Consider the following 23,577-nt stretch of genomic DNA (forward strand, 5'->3'; position numbering starts at 1 on the left):
TATTTTGAACCAGATTAAGTTTATTCAACGGTCATAATATGTAGCATATCATACATGTAAAGTCCACTTTGGCACCAATAGTTCAATAAATAAACATATTCCTCTTTTTCGATGATGCTATCTAAATAAATAAACCATAACTTACTCTCCAATAAATATACATTATCTATAATACAGATGCATTGCATCAACTTTACTGCAGTCGGTCAACGTAGTCCAACAATGCCAGAGCTGAAGGGTGTTGTTTGTTATTCCCCAAACGTTTCCCTCCCATTTTGAGAGACCCATGAGTTCAAGGGAGTTCAAGGGAGGTAACGAGAGGAAACTAAGGAAACCTGAGGGAATTTAAACCCATAGATACACTGTATTATAGCGCTGAATAGACTTAGTAATTCGTGATGGCAAATATAGGGGTTATGAAAATATATAACGACAAATACATACAGTATATATCATCAACATTAAGACAGCAATTTGTTTTTCTAGTTGCTCTTTTCTCTTAAATTGTAATCCATTTGAAAAGGCAAAAATAAATTACATATCATTTTTGTCCTTCAAAAAAGACTTAGAGGGATAGTTCACCAAAATTACAAAATTACACATTGGTTTCCTTAACCTGTAAGCAGTCTATGGACAAGGTATGACAGCAATCCATGCTTTGGTTTAGTTTCCCTGGCCCTGTTTCCAAATGCTAACGTTTTAGCATTTGTGGCACAAATCCCATTCAAGTCATGGGACCGATATAAGCAATTTTCACGCATTATGTCCAAATAATTCGAAAGTATCTACAATTGATTGTGAAGCTCAACAAAGCCACTTAGATGATTTGAACATGATGCCCGGAAAATGCTAATATTTGTCCCATGACTTGAATGGGATTTGTGCCATTAGCATTAGGAAACAGGAAACAAAGCATGGATTGCTGTGCTGTCATATGTACCTTGTCCACACACTGCTTACAGGAAACCAGTGTGTCCTTTTGTAATTTGGGTGAACTATCCCTTTAATTATTTTATTGAGACGTCCTCAACAATGTGGACCATTGTAACATGCCAGAGATATATACTACCTTCTCTACATGCAAGGGGCAGTCTACAGCTAATCTGGACAGCAAGTGTCTGTGTACTGATTATTCAGAAAGGGAGGAATACTTTGGTTTTTAAACACATTTAGACTTGAGGGTATTATGGTCCTGGGCTGGAGAGACCTGTTTTCTTAGCTTAACGCCAGCATGGGCCTTTAATTAACTTTCTGCTCTAATTATATGATTGGTTTTAACTTAAGAGGTATCTCCACTGGCTTCAGACTTAAACCTTACTGTACCTCTCACTATACTATAGATGCTCAGGTGAAATATCTAATTGGGATGAAAGTTACCATTTCGATGCAGCTCTCAGTCTAAAATGATTTGTTTACAGTTTTCGAGTATGAAAGATTGTTTCTGAACTCATGTCATTTGAGGTTTTTTGTCATGCTCTGGATCCTGCTCAAGGTGTTTTACGATAAGGTTATTTATTCGAAGTATATTTGGCCACAATTAATCTAAGAGAATGATTTCTATTTTGTTTTCAAAATGACTCTGTTTAACGAAACACGTATTAGGCTGTCAAACCTGTTATGGTAACATTACATGTGTGGTTAATTCAAAATGTCTCCATTGTCCTCTAATCATGTAGTGACTAAAAATAGCTGTTAGCGCTGCAGAGTGGCTTGCATTTCTCTATTTTGTACTCAGTGCTTTTGGCCAAGTCAGTTATAAAGGAGGTAAGTGGATTAGGGTAGTCTATTATGGGATTTTCACAAATGGTATGGATTTGTGGAGGCTAATTCAGGGTAAGACTGAAGCACAATCCCTCTCGCAGTCACGTTTACGATGCCAGTTAATGTACCACTCTGCCTAGATGATCAAACAAGACTGCATTACTCCACCATCTAGGTTGTTTTGATGAGTTTATAGGGATCTTGCTGTAGAAGGATAGGGATTTCTGATAGCATGTTGTTTTTCTGTTGGATTTCTATTTTCCGGGAAAAGGCTTACACAGACACAGCCATTCCATTTAATTAACAAGCTGCTGTCATTAAGATTAAATCACCCATACAGGCTCCATTTAGAATGCATGCGACAAGCATATGGCTGTGGTTGTTTTTTTACCCTGCAACTTCTTATGCCAATACAAGTCATTAGTGTATTTACTACTACTAAAATATCTTATTTCAGTCTGTTTCTAGTGATGAATACAGAGGAAGCAGCTGAAGAACATTTAAGGGTTCTTTTATATTGGGTGTTGTTTTCCATTATCGTTCGACGTAAATGAGGTAGATTTTCATGGTTACCGATAAAGGCTGGAGATGTCATTATTTAGTTCATTACCTGTGATATGAATGACATATAAGATATTGTGCGAAGCCTGCTATGCGTGTTTCTCCAAGCCGATCGTCTTTCCTAGTCTACTGTACTGTTGTTGCTGCTCCATTGGACTTGCCTTAGTGATATCTCATGCCTTATTAATGGTGCAGATCAAGACGTTGTGGAGAAGCCTACTGTGGAAGCTTCATATTGCATTCGCTAGCTTATTCTAGTATTTTCCATGGACACACTCCTACAAACTCATTTCTGGAAAAAAAAAATGTACCAGGCCTCTTACAAGTGTGGTATCAGACCAGACTGATAATAGAGCATGCACTAGTTATACCTCAGCTGGTATTTTGTACATACGTAGGTAATGGAGCCATTGCTCCATAGTCCACAATCAAGCAGCAAATCATTGCAGTTACTGTTATTGCCCCATGATGACACATAGGTCATGTAATATATTATCCTCACCACCGACAGAGAAGTATCCCATGAAAGGCAAGGAAAGCAAAACAGACGTTTGCTGATGTCTTTTAAAAACGAACACAAAATGAACAGTTTTAAATAGTAGTAGTTTATATGTCCGTATTCCCTGGCATTGTACTGTAGGGATCGATTCTTGTGTACTCCTGTTTTTTATTTTGTAGCAGTAGTTGTTGCGTTTCCCATGTTCGACACAGTGTCTGGGAAATCAAAATGGCTATAGAGGCGTTATACACAGCCACAGGACAGAGCAGAAAAGTTGTGGAGCGTCTTGTATCTGTTGTTGTTGTCCAGGAAGGAAATGTCATCGTACTCCTTGGGCCGGCAGCAGGGGCTCCTCTCCCTCTTCGAGATGCCTTTCCTCGTCCATTTCTTCAGTATGACGTCGTAGTTGCGTCGGCTAGCTTTACAGTTCCCGCTGCAGTACCTGAAGAGCAGCGTTTCATCACTGTGGTAGCCCAGACCCAACTCACTGACAGTCACTTCCACCTCCCGCAGGGAACATGGCTTCGATGCTTTCTTAGCCCGTTTAGTCCTTTTGCTCTGCCTGGCCTCCTGCCTGGCCTCCTGCCGTGCCTTCTTCTCCACCAGAGTCCCGATCATCTGCTTCAGCTCCCCCTCTGTGAAGCTCTGGAACATGTGCATGACTGCAGAGAAGAGAAGAAGAGATGGTGTTAGGCTAGAGGAAGATACAACCATTTGAAACGTCCAATCAATCTGTTGTATATACAGCATGGCCTGTGATACAATGAAGAGCTTTGAATGTCTGTGAGACCCCAGCCTCAACCATTGGCAGTTTGGAAAATAGAAAGATAAAAGATCCATACGGTTGTTGGTACAGGTTTTCAAATACTAGTAATGTGACAGGGTAAAAGGCTTTGAAAACAGCTGCTTCACCTGTACCTGTGAAATGTACTGGAACATGCAAGTAACTTCCAAAATAAAGGAAACACCAACATAAAGTGTCTTAATAATAGGGCGTTGGGCCGCCACAAGCCACCAGAAGCACCAGAACAGCTTCAATGTGTCTTGGCATAGATTCTACAAGTGACTGGAACTCTATTGGAGGGATGCGTCACCATTCTTACACAATAAATTCCATAATTTGGTGTTTTGTTGATGGTGGTGGAAAACGCTGTCTCAGGCTCTGCTCCAGAATCTCCCATAAGTGTTCCATTGGGTTGAGGTCTGGTGACTGACGCACACACACACACACACACACACACACACACACACACACACACACACACACACACACACACACACACACACACACACACACACACCCTTTAAACCCCCTATGCTCCTTTGAGACCCCTCTTTCAAAGTCACTGAGATATGTTCTTTTATCCGTGGTAGCCAAAATAACTCATTTTTATAGTGAGGGAAAAAGTATTTGATCCCCTGCTGATTTTGTATGTTTGCCCACTGACAAAGAAATGATCAGTCTATAATTTTAATGGTAGGTTTATTTGAACAGTGAGAGACAGAATAACAACAAAAAAATCCAGAAAAACGCATGTCAAAAATGTTATAAATTGATTTGCATTTTAATGAGGGAAATAAGTATTTGACCCCCTCTCAATCAGAAAGATATCTGACTCCCAGGTGTCTTTTATACAGGTAACGAGCTGAGATTTGGAGCACACTCTTAAAGGGAGTGCTCCTAATCTTAGCTTGTTACCTGTATAAAAGACACCTGTCCACAGAAGCAATCAATCAATCAGATTCCAAACTCTCAACCATGGCCAAGACCAAAGAGCTCTCCAAGGATGTCAGGGACAATATTGTAGACCCACACACGGCTGGAATGGGCTACAAGACCATCGCCAAGCAGCTTGGTGAGAAGGGGACAACAGTTGGTGCGATTATTCGCAAATGGAAGAAACACAAAAGAACAGTCAATCTCCCTCGGCCTGGGGCTCCATGCAAGATCTCACCTCGTGGAGTTGCAGTGATCATGAGAACGGTGAGGAATCAGCCCAGAACTACACGGGAGGATCTTGTCAATGATCTCAAGGCAGCTGGGACCATAGTCACCAAGAAAACAATTGGTAACACACTACGCCGTGAAGGACTGAAATCCTGCAGCGCCCGCAAGGTCCCCCTGCTCAAGAAAGCACATATACATGCCCGTCTGAAGTTTGCCAATGAACATCTGAATGATTCAGAGGACAACTGGGTGAAAGTGTTGTGGACAGATGAGACCAAAATTGAGCTCTTTGGCATCAACTCAACTCGCCGTGTTTGGAGGAGGAGGAATGCTGCCTATGACCCCAAGAACACCATCCCCACCGTCAAATATGGAGGTGGAAACATTATGCTTTGGGGGTGTTTTTCTGCTAAGGGGACAGGACAACTTCACTGCATCAAAGGGAGGATGGACGGGGCCATGTACCGTCAAATCTTGGGTGAGAACCTCCTTCCTTCAGCCAGGGCATTGAAAATGGGTTGTGGATGGGTATTCCAGCATGACAATGACCCAAACCACACGGCCAAGGCAACAAAGCTGTGGCTGAAGAAGAAGCACATTAAGGTCCTGGAGTGGCCTAGCCAGTCTCCAGACCTTAATCCCATAGAAAATCTATGGAGGGAGCTGAAGGTTCGAGTTACCAAACGTCAGCCTCGAAACCTTAATGACTTGGAGAAGATCTGCAAAGAGGAGTGGGACAAAATCCCTCCTGAGATTTGTGCAATCCTGGTGGCCAACTACAAGAAACGTCTGACCTCTGTGATTGCCAACAAGGGTTTTCCCACTAAGTACTAAGTCATGTTTTGCAGAGGGGTCAAATACTTATTTCCCTCATTAAAATGCAAATCAATTTATAACATTTTTGACATGAGTTTTTCTTGATTTTTTTGTTGTTATTCTGTCTCTCACTGTTCAAATAAACCTACCATTAAAATTATAGACTGATTATTTCTTTGTCAGTGGGCAAACGTACAAAATCAGCAGGGGATCAAATACTTTTTTCCCTCACTGTACATGACCCTAAGCATGATGGGATGTTTAAATTGCTTAATTAACTCAGGACCCACACCTGTGTGGAAGCACCTGCTTTCAATATACAATACTTTGTATCCCTCATTTACTCAAGTGTTTCCTTTATTTTGGCAGTTGCAGTACCTGTATAATGCTAGCATCAGACATCCCTTCCTTCCCTCAGTTTGTAGAGATGAATTGCAAACGATTGAAACATGTTCATCCTTTCCACTTGCACGGATCATTGGCTTGGTGAACAATAAGTTCTCTAAAATTAGTCTTTATCTATCATCAATGACAGGTGTGTCTAACTAAGTGATTTATTTCAAAACCTGATAGTGCAAGGACTTTTTCATAGTGGACATAGTATTTCTCATGGAGGACATGCACACATGCATTGGGAGTGACATGAGCCTTTTCCAATGTTAACACGTTGTCAGTTGTGCAAATATTGAGCTCCAGTACAGCTGCTAGCTATATACTTGACAGAGAAAGTCATATTTTCTGCAGAGTCCATAGAAATGGAATACCCCTTTCAGACCATGGCAATTTGGCTGGTACACCGGTGGCTTTGTTGAACTATATTTGCCAAGTTTACACATGTTAAATATAAGCACATTTAACACATTAGGAGTCAATGAAACTTGTTCCCCAGATGTGTAGGAGTGGAGTGAGATGTACGTTGCGCATTGAAACGTATCCAGTACATTTGGACACCTGATCCAGAACCTCATGCCAGGGGGATTACCAAATACCAAAACATATGCATATCAATTAAAAGGGCCGATCTGCAGTTCAAACAATAACAAAGCGTTCACCCTCCTCTGTTTTGGTAAAGAGCTGAGGGATGGGGCAGGAGAAATGTAACCACTTTCCAATTCATAGACAGAGATATGGATGCAAGGACTGACCATCCATGAGATCAAGATGTTTTGCAGCTATACAGTATTTCTTTCAAATGACATTGTTTACAAACAATGGAGAAAAATAGGCTTATATTTGGGGTTCAACAGTTTTAAATTTAACCAGGTAAATTGACTGACAACACATTGTCATTTACAGCAACAACCTGCAGAATAGTTACAGGGGAGATTAATGTGCCAATTGGAAGCTGGGGACGATTAGGTGGCCATGATGGTATGAGACACAGATTTGGTATTTAGCCAGGACCCCAGAGTTAACACCCCTACTCTTACAATAAGTGCCACGGGATCTTCAGAGATTCAGGACACCTGTTTAACATCCCATCTGAAAGACAGCACCCTACACAGGGCAATGTCCCCAATCACTGCCCTAGGACGTTTTATTTTAGACCTGAGGAAAGGGTGCCTCCTACCGGCCCTTCAACACCACTTCCAGCAGCGTCTGATCTCCCATCCAGGAGTGACCCTGCTCAGCTTCAGAAGCACGCCAGCAGTGGGATGCAGGGTGGTATGCTGCTGGCTAGTTGAACTAAGGTCAAGAGGCATTTCCAAGTTATATTCTTTAAGAATCAATGGGTATATATATCATTCATTTAAAAGTCCAAAAATGTATTTAGTAATCACATATTACCCCTTTAAAGATACTTTCAGGTATTTCCTTCACAAGAGGTTTAGATATCATGAAAAACAATGCTTTTCTGTCTGACAATTCTGTTGTACTTTGCCCCTTAGGGTCACCATACTGTTCTCCAGTTAGATAGAGCTGTAATTAACTGTTCATTCTATCCCCTCCAGGACACAACATTTACTTAAAAGGCTCAGGATCTTTTGCAGCGCCAGGGGGCATGTTAAATCCTGAACCGTATAAACTCAGACACTTGAAAGACATGGACAGTAATAGCCCTGTATTATCCTGGCTCACTGACTGACACTCTGTAATCAATGGTGTTCTTAAAGCAATAACACTTCGCTGTTCTCTGCATTCACAAACGAAATTGAAAAAGGCCTTCCCAAAGTGAAGGGTTGGAAATTTGGTCATTTGTTTTGTGTGAAGATCTCCCCATGACCTGGCAGTAGCATCACAGATTAGGTAATTAGGCTAGCTGATTTTACGCTTGACCTGGCCTTAAATCTCTACTGGATAATCTGAATAATGGTCTGAGAGTCACACTCAGAGTCCAGGCCAGAAAAAGGACACTGGATAGAAAGTTTCGGTCTGGTAAAAATGACTCTAGAGAAATTCCCCTCACTCACGCTCAGTTTCGCAGCCAACATTCTATTAGTTTGAAAATAGAATGACATCAGCGGATGAGTGATAACGAGAACCCACAGTAATGTACAGCCCAAAGCTAAAGGGACAGTGTGTACATTTTGTCTTTACACCAGTCAGGTGGCTCTTCAACCACATGGCCAGGGATGTCAACTCTCTAGCCTCCACTAACCCACTTAGTGGGACTATCTGAAACTCTTCTTATCCCCATCCTAACGGACATACCCCGAGACCATCACTGACATTTTACGTCGCTGAATTTTTTATGGCACATTTTCTCATGAATACTGCATACCCTCTAAAACCATATCAGGACGTTACAGCTGTTTTATCACCCTCAAAGTGCAAATGCTCCTGGGATTTTGAGATGACGCTCCAGACCTTAATGGAGTTCTGTTCTCTGGACGTCACATTTGATTTGATTACCCTGTCTGTCTGTAAGCTGCGGTTGGCTGCTATGCTGTCATGCTCTGTCAGTAGATGTACCGTGGCTTTGTCTGTAAAGGAACACTAGTGGTGACCCTCAGACTGGCTGAGAATTATCCAATTTACTGTTGACATCAACACATGGGCGTCAAAGCATACATTCTCTTGACTGGTCTCTACCACATTTTCTTCACAGACCAATGACATCAGAGCTTTAGCAAGGGTCAATCAGAATATCCAAACCAATCAGAACACCTGGACCAAAATAGTTGGTGACTGAAAATAACGATTTTGCTTACATTCTGTCAAAATGTTGCCAATGCCTTCCGTCGACCGCGCTTTGCGATGACGGCCGCCGATCAGGGAGGAAGAGGAGTTGGAGGACGAGGACGTCCGCGACGAAGACGTGTGCCAGGAGGGGATGTGATGCGGTGGCGTGGGAACCATGGTTCGAGTGAGGAAGAAGGACAGTGCTGCTCCACAGAGAGTCAAGGCGATGGCGGCGCACTTCCATAACTTCATCTTAGAATAAGTAGGAGCATTGACACTGAAAGACAAGGAACCACAAGGAAAGAAGTTAAGAGGAATGTTTTCAATGCAACACCGAACATCATAAAATCATAGAACTTCATGCAATTGATGACATATTACAGTATGTTTCACAGTTCCACTGCCATAAACAGTGGAACGAGCCTCTCATTATTAGTGGCCTTCATTTCAACAGATCTCATTCTCAAAACGTTATCTGAAGTATTTTTGCCTTCAACAAAATACCTTGTCCCTCTGCTGAGGCTCTTTTACAGGTGTGGATTGTTAAGTGTGGTTCGCTAAGTGTGGTTTTGCCCAGATAAAATAGGTATTTCAATGCCGGCAACCCATGCAAGAGGTCCCCGATCACCTTTATTTTTTGTTTGTATCTTTCAGTTAATCAAAAGTGAACAGGGAATTGCAGTCAGCATACAACTCTGTGAGGAAGGTTGCACAAGCTGTATGCTGACCGATGGGATACCATTGTGAGTCTATTGTGAGCGTGGATGGGATACTATATTGTGAGCATGGATCGGATACTCCTTTGGCATCATGTCAAGTCCCAGATGAAAAGTCTATTACCACAGTAGCCTCCAAAAGTATCTCATTCCACCAAGATTTATCTTGTTCCAGTTGTAGTCTCCATTTCGCAGGACAGAGACTTGTCGGGTATGTCTGTGTTTGAATAGGCAGCTTTGAATGTACAGTCGTTCTCATGTAAGCCAGCCTTACATCAGTTTACAGAAGATACTTCTCGCCGTCACAAGAAACACGTAAATATGTAACCTTGAAACCCCGGCCAAAGAAGAAAAGTGCGCAATTGTTCCTTGAAAGATCTGAGCGATAATGAATTTCCACAATCTTCTAGTTGGATTTGCTTGAGGGATTGGCTCCGTAGAAATGGTTTAAACTGAACTATGCAGCAAGAGATTTTGTTTTCATTATTTATCTCTCAAGAGTGTTTTATTGGCTTCACAGTTTGATTTAGGCCCACATTGTTGTGGTATCTCTCAGTGATGCCTCTGTGTGTAAGCAATTCTTGTCTCACAACCATAAATTATGTTCTGCGGTAACTATCCTGAAAGCTCTTTTAAGTGTTTGGTGTTGTGTTGCATGCTTCCATACTGTGATTTGTCTGCATTGAATTATAACCCCTTTGGCTTTAGAACATTAGCCATTCTTTTTTTTTGCACAACTACAGAAAGCATTTGAAAACGCTTCGACCCTACTGTTCTTTCTGTTGTTGTGCAAAAAATATTATGACTAATGTTCTAGAAGCTTACTGCTAATCAATACCATCACATGTCAATCTTAGCATTCATTTTCATAACTGGAATCTTTACACTAATTGTCAGTGTAGACAAAAGGAGTGATAGTCCTTGTTCCTAAATAGGGAAAAATCCTCTTCCACCAATGTTCCAGACTTCAAAGCCCCTTGTCCCCACAAGGTCAAATTATATTTCTAGGGGAGTTATGGTTAAGGTTAGAATTAGTGTTAGGGTTAGAATTAGGTTTAGGTTTAGGAGCTAGAGTTAATTTTAGGGTTAAGGTTAGGAGCTAGGGTTAGATTTAGGGTTAGATTTTTGAGTTAGGGTTAGGGTAGGTGTTAGGGAAAATAGGATTTTAAATGGGACTGAGTTGTGTGTCCCTACAAGGTGTGTGTGTGTGTGTTGTTGTTTGTGGGCTCGAGCACCTGTGTGTGTAAGTGCTTTTTCATGAAAATGCATGTGAGACATGGCGGGGTGCAAAACATTTCTCCAGATCAGGAAATGGTGAACTGACAGTGGCTGAGGACATATCCAGACCAGCTCTGTCAAAGTGTTTTGCAAGACTGGGGGTGAGTGCTTTGGCCTCTGTAGGGGCTTCGTCAGGGTCTGTCTTTCTGGTCTTCTCTGTAGTGTGGCACGCTAGGAGTGAAAACGTTGGAGAAATGAAAAGAATGCAGGCCTCCTGTCAATGCGCGCTGGTTATTTGCCTTTTAGTCAGAGACACTACCCACTGGGACCAGCGAATGTCTTTGAAACGTCACTAATGGTTTACTGCCTTGTCAACAGAAGCCTCCTGTTGTGGAGTGTTTTTGTTGTTTGAGTCAGGTACTACCAGTCCCATAAATGTGCCCCATCGTCTCCTCAGGATTAAAGGCCGTCGCATACTATCCAGTTGAAACGTGTGGCGCCGTTTCGCGCATATATTGTGACGACATTCTGTGCGTTATTCGTTCGTTTTGGTGTTAGGCAGGTTTTTTTTGGGCTGTTCGTGCGCACACAAAAAAAATGTATGCGAGTGTGCGAGCACAGTCATTTGCTTACGTCTAGCCGAGTTCTGCTAGGAGCAAACAGAATCTAGTCTGCAGTCGCATTTACAAAGCACGCTATAAAGGATTACTCACTATATGTAGGGCACTGTATTGCCAGTTTGGTACTCATAGAAAACATTCAAACAACACACACAAAAGGCGTTCAAACAACACGAACTGTTCCTATTCATTTTCATCCATACTACTAAATTGTAGGCCCTCACTATGCTAATTCAAAATACAATGGTCTTAACTACTCTGTATTACCTTCCTGAATAGTATACCCATTTGAGCGGTAGGCATGTTAATTTCCAGCAGAAACATGCCTTAAGGTTTAACACCAAATGAATTGCAAATGAATTGCATGGCATTAATTTCTTATTACATGAAATTGTAGCTACAGATTCCTTTTCAAGTCGCTCATTTGCTTGTGTGTCTCTGTACAGCCTGACACACAGTAAAAGGTGTGGTAAAGCTAAATATTTCCTCTGGTATCTCTGTACAACAGAAGCATTACCTCCGTATTGTGGTTGACTTACAGGCCTCAATGGGAGAAAGGGTCTTAATCCAGACCAGTAGTGGTGCGTGGGTCAAATTAGTGGGGAAGCCAAGCCAGAAAAAAATCAATTTTACAACCTATGTGATAATTGTGTTGCTTGCTCTATAACCTGCTAGTTCTTATGCCTTGCCACCGTCATATATAGGCCTAAGGCTAAAACAATAAGAAGACACAGTGGCAGAATAAATTCAACCACACCGTTGTTTCATCACAAAACCAGAGAACAACATCTCTCCGATGAAGTCCACAAAGTATTTTGCATGTAACAAACAGTTACGTGACCTACAGCATGGTCAAGGAAGTTAATGTTTCTGACATTTTCGGACTACTATACAAATAACAATTTAGTCCAATCAATGTAAGCTAAATATGATGTGGCTGTCCATGGTTCTGATTTATCTCTCTCTTTGTGTGTGTGTGTGCGTGCGTGCGTGCGTGCGTGCGTGCGCAAGTAGAAAAAACATGTTGACTCACCCTACTTGTAAAGAAACTCCAATGCCACCCTCCTGTCTTTCATGTTGACGAACCGGTCTATGACTCTATCATACAGTACACACTTTTATTTTTTGTTGTCCTAGGCTACCTGGCTAAAATGCTAGCTCGCTAGCCTGACTTCCTTTCATGTGCAACGTTAGCTAGCCTTCTTCAACATTAGCCTTCTACAACTAGCTACATATTGAACTTCCATCCTCTCAGGCCAGGGGCACAATGTCTGAATTTATGGTTGGATCCAGAATCGCCCTTGTAAGCATTGGGCAGTACGGAAAATTAAGTAAAACTACAAGTCCAAATCCCTATCTCCATCCATGGCTAATTTAGAAAAGAGACACTTTTAGCTAGCTAGCTATCCACCAGAGAACAACGAGATGCAACAATCAAGTTGTTTCTGTCAATGACGTATTGCACTTGATGGGATGTGATTGGAGGGAAGCCAACGCCAAACTTTTTTTCTTCGCCAGTACCTTTCACAGTTGAGCTCACCCATTTTAGCGCAACGCTGATTGCCTATTATTTTATACTTTTTTTTATCAAGGGAGGCCAAATGCTCGCTGGCTTCCCTTGCATTCAATGCTACCGGCGGCAACAATGTCATAAGCTTTATGACCAGACAGCATCATATCGATTGCCTACACATACAGAGACAGAGGGGCGCTCGTTCACTCGCTTGGATGCTATCTCCGGTGAGATACATTCAACCTCTTGCGAATTGAAAGAGAATTATGAAACACAGAGAGACTAAATCATTTTTTCTCTTTTCTTGGTCATTTTTTGGGGGTAACCTGGCTTCTCTTGGTATCCATGAATAAACACCAGTGATCCAGACACTGAATCATATCAGCTTTTGTGCAGTTTAAGTGGTGTACAGATGTATGATCTTAATTCGATCACCCTTTTGCAGGAAAACATACCTGCAATGCAGGAAATGTAAAACTTGTAGTGTATTTGATGTTTAAAAAGGCTTCTGAAGTTTGTAATTTCCACAATTTCAGACTTGATTTTCCCTTAAAAAAATGTATCAACCCATAAAGAAATGGCCTGTTAATTATAATCCATATAATAATTCACATTTCCTGTTGCTGCATACCACTGCTGGCTTGCATCTGAAGCTAAGCAGGGTTGTTCCTGGTTGGTCTCTGGATGGGAGACCAGATGCTGCTGGAAGTGGTAATGGCAGAAGTCCGTAGGAGGTGCTCTTTCCTCCGGTCTAAAACAAATATCCCAATGCCCCAGGGCAGGGATTGGGGACATTGTCCTGTGTAGGGTGCTGTCGTTTGGATGGGACTTTAAATGGGGTTCCTGACTCTCTATGGTCACTAAAGATCCCATGGCACTTATTGTAAGAGTAGGGGTGTTAACCCCGGTGTTCTGGCTAAATTCCCAATCTGGCCCTCATACCATTACCACCTAATCATCCCCAGCTTCTAATTGGCTCATTCATCTCCACTGTAACTATTCCCCAGGTTGTTTATGTAAATGAAAATGTGTTCTCAGTCAATTTACCTGATCATATATATATATTTTTTCCTTCTGTAGCAAACTGGCTCCCCATTGTGCTTTGCAAAGTGTCATCTTGGCCCTCAGAGTCTATTTTTACCTAATGTCTTTCTTGACCTCCAATGGTCTATCAGATCCAGCATGGGGCTTCTTTTGTGTCTTCTCTGTCCTGTCTCTCTATCTCCTGACTCCACAGGACTATGTTTTAATCCCTCATTCACTCTTCAATGGAGATTAGCCAGAGTAGAGAATTTCCTCAGGTAATATTCTCAGACTTTTACATTCATTACAGTGGAGTGTGCCGGCCTCTGTGAAAGATGACTTTTTAAAGGTTGGATGTCTTTGTCATGTAAGTAACTTCTTATATCTGCAAATTGTGCATAAACCTCAGCTGTGTGGGGTTATACAGTATGTGTGCATGGATTTTTGTTTATGTTCAGTCTCTTATCATGCATTTTTTATCTGAGCTCTTCATCAACTAGCCTAAACGAAAATGCATTCTTTTCTCATGATGCTCATTTGTATATCAGTTGGAAAACAACTAGGATCATAATTCGTAGACCACTTATCCAAGAACAGTACACCCTCTTCCTTCACAAGAAGACAATTCAATTCACATAGGACATTTTGGGAAAGAAGTTGTAAATTGAAATGTCAGGTTTTATACATATCTATTCCAAACCCTACAGGAAATGAAATCAATTAACTTTATGAGTATTTATAGAATAATTCTAAACAAAGTCAAATAAACCAAATTGTTCTTATTCCTATAGTCAAGTAGGTCCTTCACATTTGGTAAAGATCCACAATGTAGTTCCAAGGCCACTCTTCCTCTGTAGGCGTTCTCAGGCCTCAACAACAATAGAGAGAAGAATTCAGCCCATCTGTCTGTCTTGTTTTGTGTTTACGTGCTGTAATCACTTGAGTAAAAATACATGGAGACGTGATAAAGTGGGGTCTTTCAGTAACCAATAAACAAGTGCAAGAGGGGGAAGTAAATCACTAATGGGAGTTGTCCATACATGCAACTTTACATCATCAACTCAACTCTACAATGATCTCTCACAACAACAAAAAAACTATTCAGAATTTATATTCAGAAAGATGACCTTATATTTGAATTCTAGGACATTGATGAGCACGTGCCATGCTCTTGGTAGAGATAAAAACACAATCTGCTGTTTAGCACTTTACAAATCGGGATTCATTCTGTTGAGTTGGATCACTGTGAATGTGAACGCTGTTTGGGTTTACTACTAGACTCTATGCCATGGATCAATTGCAGTATTATAAGAAAATGTATAAAAAGTAGGAACATTCCAAGTGCTACAAGAGAATCAAATGTACATCCACAGTGAGGTCCATAAGCTTTGGTCATTTAAGGGTTAAGTGTTTGGAGGAGGTGGAGACATGTGCTGTATAAAGGTACCTCAGGTGCAGTCCATTACTTGACACACAATGTTCAAGTTTTACAGCAATGTCAATGGCTGCAAGCCTCTACAGAAGCACAATCACTTAGATCAAAAGGTACCTCCGTAACCAACCGTCCTGAGAAAGGCACCAAAACGCAAGCCAAAAAGACTCAAACTCGACCCACTACATGAGAACATCACAGCAGGAGCAAGGAAAAGTGATACAGTACCTACATTTTCTCTTCCCAAGCAGAGGAGAAGGCTTGGGCTGAATTCCTAATGGTCTACGTTATTGTACGGTCAGATGTCTTCAAGGCCAAACGGCACGGCAGCAGCCAGGGAGGACTATAGAGAGCAGCATGGCTCCTAAGATCAGGCGTGGATTAGCGCTGCTAATGCCTCCCAGTTTATCTCCATCACGTGGGCCGCGATTTACCCAGCCTGGCTGGAGGGAGTCACCGCCTGGAGGTGTGGGGATGGCCGTGGGGGGTAATCTGTTTACCACCACCATGAGCCTCATCTGCAGGATTCAGAGAGCACTCCACTACACATGCTGAAGGAGTCAATAACTAGTATGGTCCTCCATTGGGATGGTCAGACTCAGGATGACACACACAACAATCTCTAAAACCCCACGTCCTCGCTTTGACACGGGTAAGGATAACTGGTTTCCATTATGTAAGATACTATTAATGCAATTCAGTCCCCGCATTATATCTACCCATTGGTGCTTCTGCCAGAGAACAGAGAGGGTTAAAGGTACTTTGTCAGTATTAGAGGGGGCAGATCCAGACTGCTTTGAGGCATGTCGAAAGAGGACTAGATGGAGGGCACTGACCACAGTTCCCATTATGTGTGGTGCAGATCAGGGGAAATACCCGTAGGCTCCCCAGGGTGGTGTCCCTCATCCCAGAGGTCAACTGTCTTGTGGGGTCAGGTTGGGGTTATGTGAAGGACACCAGATAAATAAATTAACCTCTGGTTGGTTTAGTTCACAATGTGGAGGCTCCTCAGAGGAGGAAGGGTAGGACCAGAATTTCAGAAAAATAGGTAAAACAATACTAAATATATTCACAGGTCACCAAATAACTGATTAAAACACAATGTTTTGCAATGAAGGTCAACAGAAGCCTACCCCTAAAGGGTAGCACCATTGTGTAGCCGGAGGACAGCTATTTTCTATCCTCCTCTGGGTACACTGACTTCAATACAAAACCTAGGAGGCTCATGGTTCTCACCCCCTTCTATAGACTTCCACAGTAATTATGACGACTTCTGGAGAACATCCTCCAACCTATCAGAGCTCTTGAAGTATGAACTGACATGTTGTCCATCCAATCAAAGGATCAGATAATTAATATAGTACTGAAAGCATAAGCAACAGCAAGCTAGCACTGCAGTGTATAAAATGTGGTGAGTAGTTGACTCAATGAGAGAGAGACAGTAGTTGAACAGTTTTAAAATTGAAGAGAAGAGAGAGAGAGAGCTAGCTATATTTATTTGTATTTTAATTCTTCTCAGTTTACCTTTCACTTACTTAGCTAATGCAGCTGATTTAGTCTACTCAACAAGCTGACTCAGAGAGGAATGTTATTTATTTTAGCTAGCTGGCTAAGGCTATCCAACACGGAAACTCTTCCAAGTCAAGATACGCTTTCGGTTTTATTCATTTAATGGAACCCAGGCCCGCTGGTGTAACTGCTAAACTGCTTACTTTACACTGTACTGCGTGATTGGACACATGGATTGAATTGTGGTTTTACTAACGCGTTAGTTCTAGTTTGTTGACTATAAAGTTAATATGGTGACAACGATGGAGACTGTGTAGCGGTTTGCGGTTATGGTATGAAGGTTTGGCTTGGAGAGGTTTTTGCGCCTGCTGACAGACAGTTGTTGTGTTGTGCACTGAAGTCCACAAGCGAAGGGAAAAGGTGAGAGAAGGAGAGCGCATAGATGTGAGAAGGAATTATACAACAAGCAAAGTGATGATGATGTAAATGGCTGCTATGAAAGTGAACTGTGTGTGAGGGGATCAGGGGTGTATTCATTCTGCCGATTCTGTTGCAAAACGTTTCTTAAACGAAAGCAAGCGGAACAAAACGGGGAGGACCTACCTGAATTTGTCCGATAGAAACTCTCATTTTGGACTAATGAATACACCCCAGATCAGCTAGATGCAGGCAAGAGTGTGTAAGGTAGTATTGAATGTGTCACTGTCTGTCACCTTGATTACTCCAATTTGTCTCTAGACCTGTGCACCTACGTTATAAAAATGTTTATGCTAGGCTGTAGCAACCTCATGATGGGTATAGGGCAAATTGTAGCATCATGTAGTGGCCTAAACCTATTGATGTTACATTGAGCTGAGTGAATGTAATCTGAATGACAGTCATCCAATACGCTGTAATAGAAATAAGGCAATGCTAATAAATAAAATAAATCGGCCTCCCTAATCTTGAACGGCACCAACCGCCACTGGTTTACATTGATTAGATAACATCTTCATGGAGAAACCTCTGTTACTGTGCCATACTGTGGTTGGAATGGTTGTATCAATAACACTATCAGTTTAGTTCCATTCATGATTTTACAATTAGGCAATGTAACATTGTCATTGATGCTGGAGCTGGAGGCTGATTTTGTTGTTCATCATGACCACCAGATGTTTTATGTGACCTGAGATTCAAAGACATACATTTTAAAAAAAAATTAAATGTGACCTTTATTTAACTAGGCTGAAGTGTTTTGTTGATGAGCAGGGGTGACTTCTGCCCTGAAACCAATAGATACCAGTTAGTCTGTGGTCTCATTGTGATGACCTCACAAATGAGATGTGGCCTACGCCCCATTTACATTTTAGTCATTTAACAGACGCTCTTATCCAGAGCGACTTACAGTAGTGAATGCAAACATTTCATACATTTTTTTCCCTGTACTGGTCCCCCGTGGGAATTGAACCACACAACCCTGGCGTTGCAAACACCATGCTCTACCAACTGAGCCACACGGGCCATCATGGGGTGCAGAGGGTGTACTCCTGACTCACTCACACTCACTCCTCTGGGCTACCCTACATGCTGGCTCAGGGTTCTGAATCTCTTGGAGAGTTCAAGCGTGACTAATACCTACCATATCACAACACAAATAAAAATGACAAAAAGTTTGGCTTCTAACAACGTAATCATTTTCAGATGCAGTCTCCCAAGTGGAGGTGAAAGATCAGGGGATATAGGCAGTAAATATTGTTAATTTTCCCCTTTACACAATACATGGCCTAAGGAATGATGCCAACTCTGTATTACATTTTTTGATAGTTTTTTTTCTCTCAATGCCATTCACGTTGTAGGTGTGGCTGCGCTGTCGTAACACATTCAGACATTTTCCTTAAGCACTCAGTGATAGTTTTGTTTCTGTGACTAGCAGATATGCTGGGGGAACTGCCATTCTCACAGTATTGTTGTATTATGATGTAGTTTATTGTGTTTTAACGCCTTGTCATTTTGTTTTCTCTTTCAGCAAAGCAGTAGCAGGCAAGCTGTAAACATACGAAGCATGGCCAATTTGCTCAAGTCAAAAACTATTCAAAAACTACGTCAACAACCATTGCCATCTCAAGTATTGTTAAGACTATATTAATATTCTTTATTTTCCTTTTAGTGATAGGTGTGTAAAGTGTGTAGAATATACACTGGCAATATTTATTTAAACTATTATATTTTCTAATACTGTAAAAATATCTCCCACTCAGCTAAAGCAACAGCAACAGTCTCTAATCAGATTTTATCTTACTACTGCAGCAATATTAAAACAATCCAAACGGAACAATCTGTACTGTGTTGATATACCAATGCACATCCTAATCTGCACCAATGCAATACACCAATTAATATCGCCATCTGAAATGTCTTCAGACACGTATTACATTTCAGAGAACGTGGCCATTCAAGATGGCATGCAGGTTGAAAGTGAAGGGGAGATTCAAGGACATGTTGTTATCCCAATGTTCAACCTGTCTAGAAAAACTGATCAATAAACTGTTCAATCTACCATAAGGGCCAGGGGTCTGAATTGCTTGGTTAGTTCAAGTTCTCATCTCCAGCTCTACTACCTCTGTCTCCTCCCACCCTCGATCCTCTACCAACGCAACCTCGGCTTCTCTCCTGCTTCCTAGAAGTCACTCGGGAGGTATTTCATTAATACCTCCCTGGTGTTGAGGAAATACCATCTCCAACTGCACTCAAGACATGTGTCATCAGCCCCCTTCTAAAGAAGCCCAACCTGGACCCGGAAGTTCTGGCCAATTATAGGGTACAGGTGGATCCGTGAACACCTGTAGTTGGCACCCCTCTCCAGGTCCAGCACTCGCCCATAACCCACCTCACCATTGCAGTCCAGAACATCCCTCTCTCATCTTCAATCTCCAATCTGAGTGTTAACTCCTCTGTGACCTTCGATGATCACTTCAGACAGCTGTGCAAAGCATAATGCTGTCACATCAAAAACATTGCCAAACTCCGTCCCACTCTTACTCAGTCTGATGTAGATAAGCTCATCCGTGCATTTGGCTCCTCAAGGCTGGACTATTGCAAAGCACTCTATTCAGGATCCCTGGCAGGAAACTCTAGAAGCTCCAGTACATTAAAAACAATGCTGCCAGGATCCCGATGAGCGTGAGTAAGCCTGAACACATAACCACCATTCTGGAATCTCTGCTCTGGCTCCGCGTCTCACTCAGAATCAAATTCAAAACCCTCTTGCTGACATTCCAGTGCATCCATCCTTACCTCAAAGACCTGCTGCTATCCCATAACCCCACCCACAACTTCCAGTGGAGCGATAGCCTTCTCTTCAACGTCCCCAGGACCAAGCTGGAATGCACTCCCGGACCACCTGAATGCACCACAGCCTCTTGGATCTTTTTAAAAATGGCCTAAAAAACATAAACTTTAGGAAGGTCTTCTGGTAGTTATAGCTGTGTTCCTTGTTGTCCTTGTCCCTTGAGACTCACCTGTGTTCTTTGTGTGAGTGTCCCTGTCTAGTTATATCCATTCTCTTGTCTACGTCTTTTGTTTGTATTTATTTGAATGCATTTACTGTAGCACTTTGAAATTGGTTTTCAATGAAAAGCGCGTTATAAATTCGATGTATTATTATAATTATTATCAAGGCAACGCTTCCATACTGTAAAGGAAGTACTGTAAACACCATAGGTATTTTATTCCCCTTAGTGCCCTACATGAATGGCACCATAAGTCATACCATCTTGAAAGGCACAAGAGACAGTACGCTGTTTTCATCTGAAATGGAAGAGAAAGGCCTATGAATTGGAGACTATTACTAAAATAAACTTGGCCTGAAGCCGTGACCTTGAATCAACGTCAATAGTTTTTAGATTTGTTTGTCTTAGCAGTAGATCGAGGCTACTAAAATTTACTCCACTTACGGCTGGTGCATTTGTCTGTTTATGTATGGTGCCCATTTAGGCCTATACTATAGCCTATATGCCTGATACATTAGTAGGCTAAGCTTCCAAACCATGTATGTTGTTTAGTTAGTTTTGGTCAAGACTTGTAAATGATATGATATTGCATGGTATAACATATGATACAATACCATAGTATTTGGAAGTATGGTTAGGACTAGAGTCATATCTCAAAAAAAGTGATCAGCTTTTGCTGGAGCTTCTGCCTTCGCCACAGACGTGGAAAAGATGGAAAAGCGTTTATTTTCTCTGCAAATTATATCACAGCTGGAAGAAACATTTGAGAGACACAAGTGAACGGGCTCATATCTGCTCCGTCTCTAACAAACAAATCAATAAATCTATAAGCTCAACTGGTCCTAAACATGAATGAGCAAAGATACTACCAAAGTATTACGTAGAATGTAATGTCGGCAATGTCTTTTATGTAATCTGGTAAGCATGGGCTTGACTATTCCCTGTCGGTTTCGCACGGGTGGATTTCAGCTATGTTAGTGCACTTCCTACAGAATGTAGGTTCCCCTCTTCCTCAACATAGTGTTGCAAAATGTGTTTGAGACAGGGGGTCACTCATTTCCCATTTACTTATTATTGGGTTACTCCAATACGACCAGATTCAAGTGCTTCTAACCCAGACATCAACTAAAAACAAAAGTCCTTCACATGCCTCCCCCGTTACTTCGCATGACGTTCATAATGTGTAAACAGTGGAGGCTGCCTAATAATAATTGCCGGAAACAGAGTAAATGGAATGGCATCAACCACATGTTTGATGTATTTGATACCATTCCACTCATTCCACTCCAGCCATTAACACGAGCCCGTCCTCCCCAATTAAGGTGCCACGAACCTCCTGTGGTTGTAATACATTCAGCTTTATGCTCATGTGTCAATCGTATGTCAATCGTTGTTGATCTGACCATGTTGTCCTCACAGACTGTCTCCTCAGAATCTCTCCCTAAGCAGCTAGCTACTAATTCAAGTGAGATTTCAGTTCCTTGCACATTGACTTTCACAATGTTGACTTAAAGTATCTTTCTGAGGTTGAATTAAGTTTTATAAGGGTTGCCCTTTCCAATTGTTCTCTGGGACAGAAAATACAGCCAGCAGAGTTGTTTGGGGATTTACTTTATGATACTATGATGTTGGTCAGACATGTACAGGTCTGCTAAGCATGACACTACCAAACCAATTTTGAAACTGTAGCACTAACAATAGCTTCTGGGACAGTGATTTGGATATAGCCACTTAGCACCTTACGTAGTTCTGTTGGTCCAAGCACTTAACAGTGATTACCGTCCTCCCACCTAAGCCCCAAGCTTAATCAGACAAAAGAGGATACCGCATGTCCTTACCGATCGCCCGGCTTATCCAGACTCGTCTGCGTGTCTAACTCTTCGCTTGACCTCCGCTTAGGCGAGGCAGAGTAGAGGAGAGAGTCGTAGCAGCTCTCCCTTCAGCCCAGTGGTCAAGCAGTCCAACTCGCTGGTCAGAGTCAGAGAGTAGCGGGGCTGGCCCTCAGGACTACCAGGCTGCTGCTGCTGTGTCTGGGCATCTGCTGAAGACTGTCATCACACATCCAGAGGCTCCGCTGGTGGAGGAAGAAGCCCAGAATCCCCATAGTTTTACCTCCAGGTGCTCAGAGTGTCTTAGTAAAGCCAAGGTGTTAGGTCAGATACAGTCTTGTAAAGGTATAAAATACAATGCCTGTAGTGTAGAGTTGTTTCCTCCAGATGACTCTTCCCCTTTCACACACAGCCAGACTGTCAGGTGTGCTGAAGGAGACCTGACAGACTCTCCGAGAGAGAACCAGCCCTGGAAATCCAGCACCTCTTATGGTAATAAATAATCAGTCCACAGCTCCCATACACCAACACTGTGTTTCAAAGAAAATAAAATGTGGAAAACAACATCAATTCTCTAGAAAATCTCCTGCAGTGCGTTGTTAAGTAAACATAATGTTATTTATGCAGGACTGAAATATGGTCAAATCTCATGAGAGTACTTTTTAAACTCCAAGATCCAGATGAGTTCAGTCTGTCCATTTCCCTATGTTTAGATTATAGCACAACAATCTCTGAACAATACGAGATGTTCCAGGCCAGCTTGACTGAGCTGTTCACCCCACAGATTTCTTCAACACTGCGGAAAAGTGAGGGAAAAGAGGATCATAATTGATTCATGATACGCTCTTACAGACCTCTTAATGTCAGTATAGGTTTTCCAGTAACCCGCCAAAGTTTTCCATTCATTTAAAACATCAACAGAGGTTGAAACAAATATATCAATGTGCGTCATGAAAGGTGTATCCTCCTTTGGGTCCTTGCGAGTTAATTCCAGCTCCGTCCTCACTCACAGACAGCGAGAGAGAGAATAACTCCAGCGTTGTTCTTAGTTACACAAGAGAGACGTTGTGAATCTCGGTGCTCCAGTGATGGAAACTTCAGAGATACTGAGTGTCAGAGATACTGAGTGTCCCGACTAAGTGGGAGCCCCGCTGACTGTAAGTGTGGCAGCTGCTACCTGTCAATCACAGAGAGAGAGAGAAACAGGCAGACGCTGAAGCAATGTTCCTCCTGGAAAAGTTCAAAGTATCCTCTTTTGTTGATGTACAGTGTAATGTAGTAGTACTCTCCTGCTTGGCTCGAGCTTGCTCCTATCAGAGCGCCCAGCTTTAGACTGTTTAGAGGGATGGGAGCGCAGGATGGACAGAGGGGGGAGCTAAGTGCAAGAAGCGGGGTGAGGGATTGAATGGCCTCATCACTATTTTGACCCCCCTCAGCCTCCTCCTTTCCTCCCCTCCCATTCCAGACATAAATACAAACGCGCATGCAGGCGCACCCACACACATTCACACACGCTAGCTC

The 23,577-nt window shown here is 42.1% G+C and overlaps 1 protein-coding gene across 1 annotated transcript; it reads right to left on the reverse strand.

Annotated features, from left to right (window-relative positions):
* LOC106613707 (neurturin-like) lies at positions 1-23,358 on the reverse strand. The gene is made up of 3 exons (XM_014216242.2): positions 22,066-23,358; positions 8,738-8,985; positions 1-3,483 (listed from the first exon to the last, which is right to left on the reverse strand). Exons 2-3 carry the CDS (start codon positions 8,958-8,960, stop codon positions 3,065-3,067), a joined length of 642 nt encoding a protein of 213 aa, XP_014071717.1. The 5' UTR covers positions 8,961-8,985; positions 22,066-23,358; the 3' UTR covers positions 1-3,064.
* Positions 23,359-23,577: the final 219 nt, after the last annotated feature.

This window comes from Salmo salar, chromosome ssa10 (assembly GCF_905237065.1).
Source record: "Salmo salar chromosome ssa10, Ssal_v3.1, whole genome shotgun sequence".
Taxonomy (NCBI): Eukaryota; Metazoa; Chordata; class Actinopteri; order Salmoniformes; family Salmonidae; genus Salmo; species Salmo salar.

Bases quoted from the DNA above. Each gene is read 5' to 3' on its own strand.
- LOC106613707 (XM_014216242.2), bottom strand. From the start codon at position 8,960: ATGAAGTTATGGAAGTGCGCCGCCATCGCCTTGACTCTCTGTGGAGCA. The intron at 3,484-8,737 runs GTAAGCAAAATC...TCTTCTCTGCAG, and splicing joins TGGCAACATTTTGACAGAAT to TCATGCACATGTTCCAGAGC.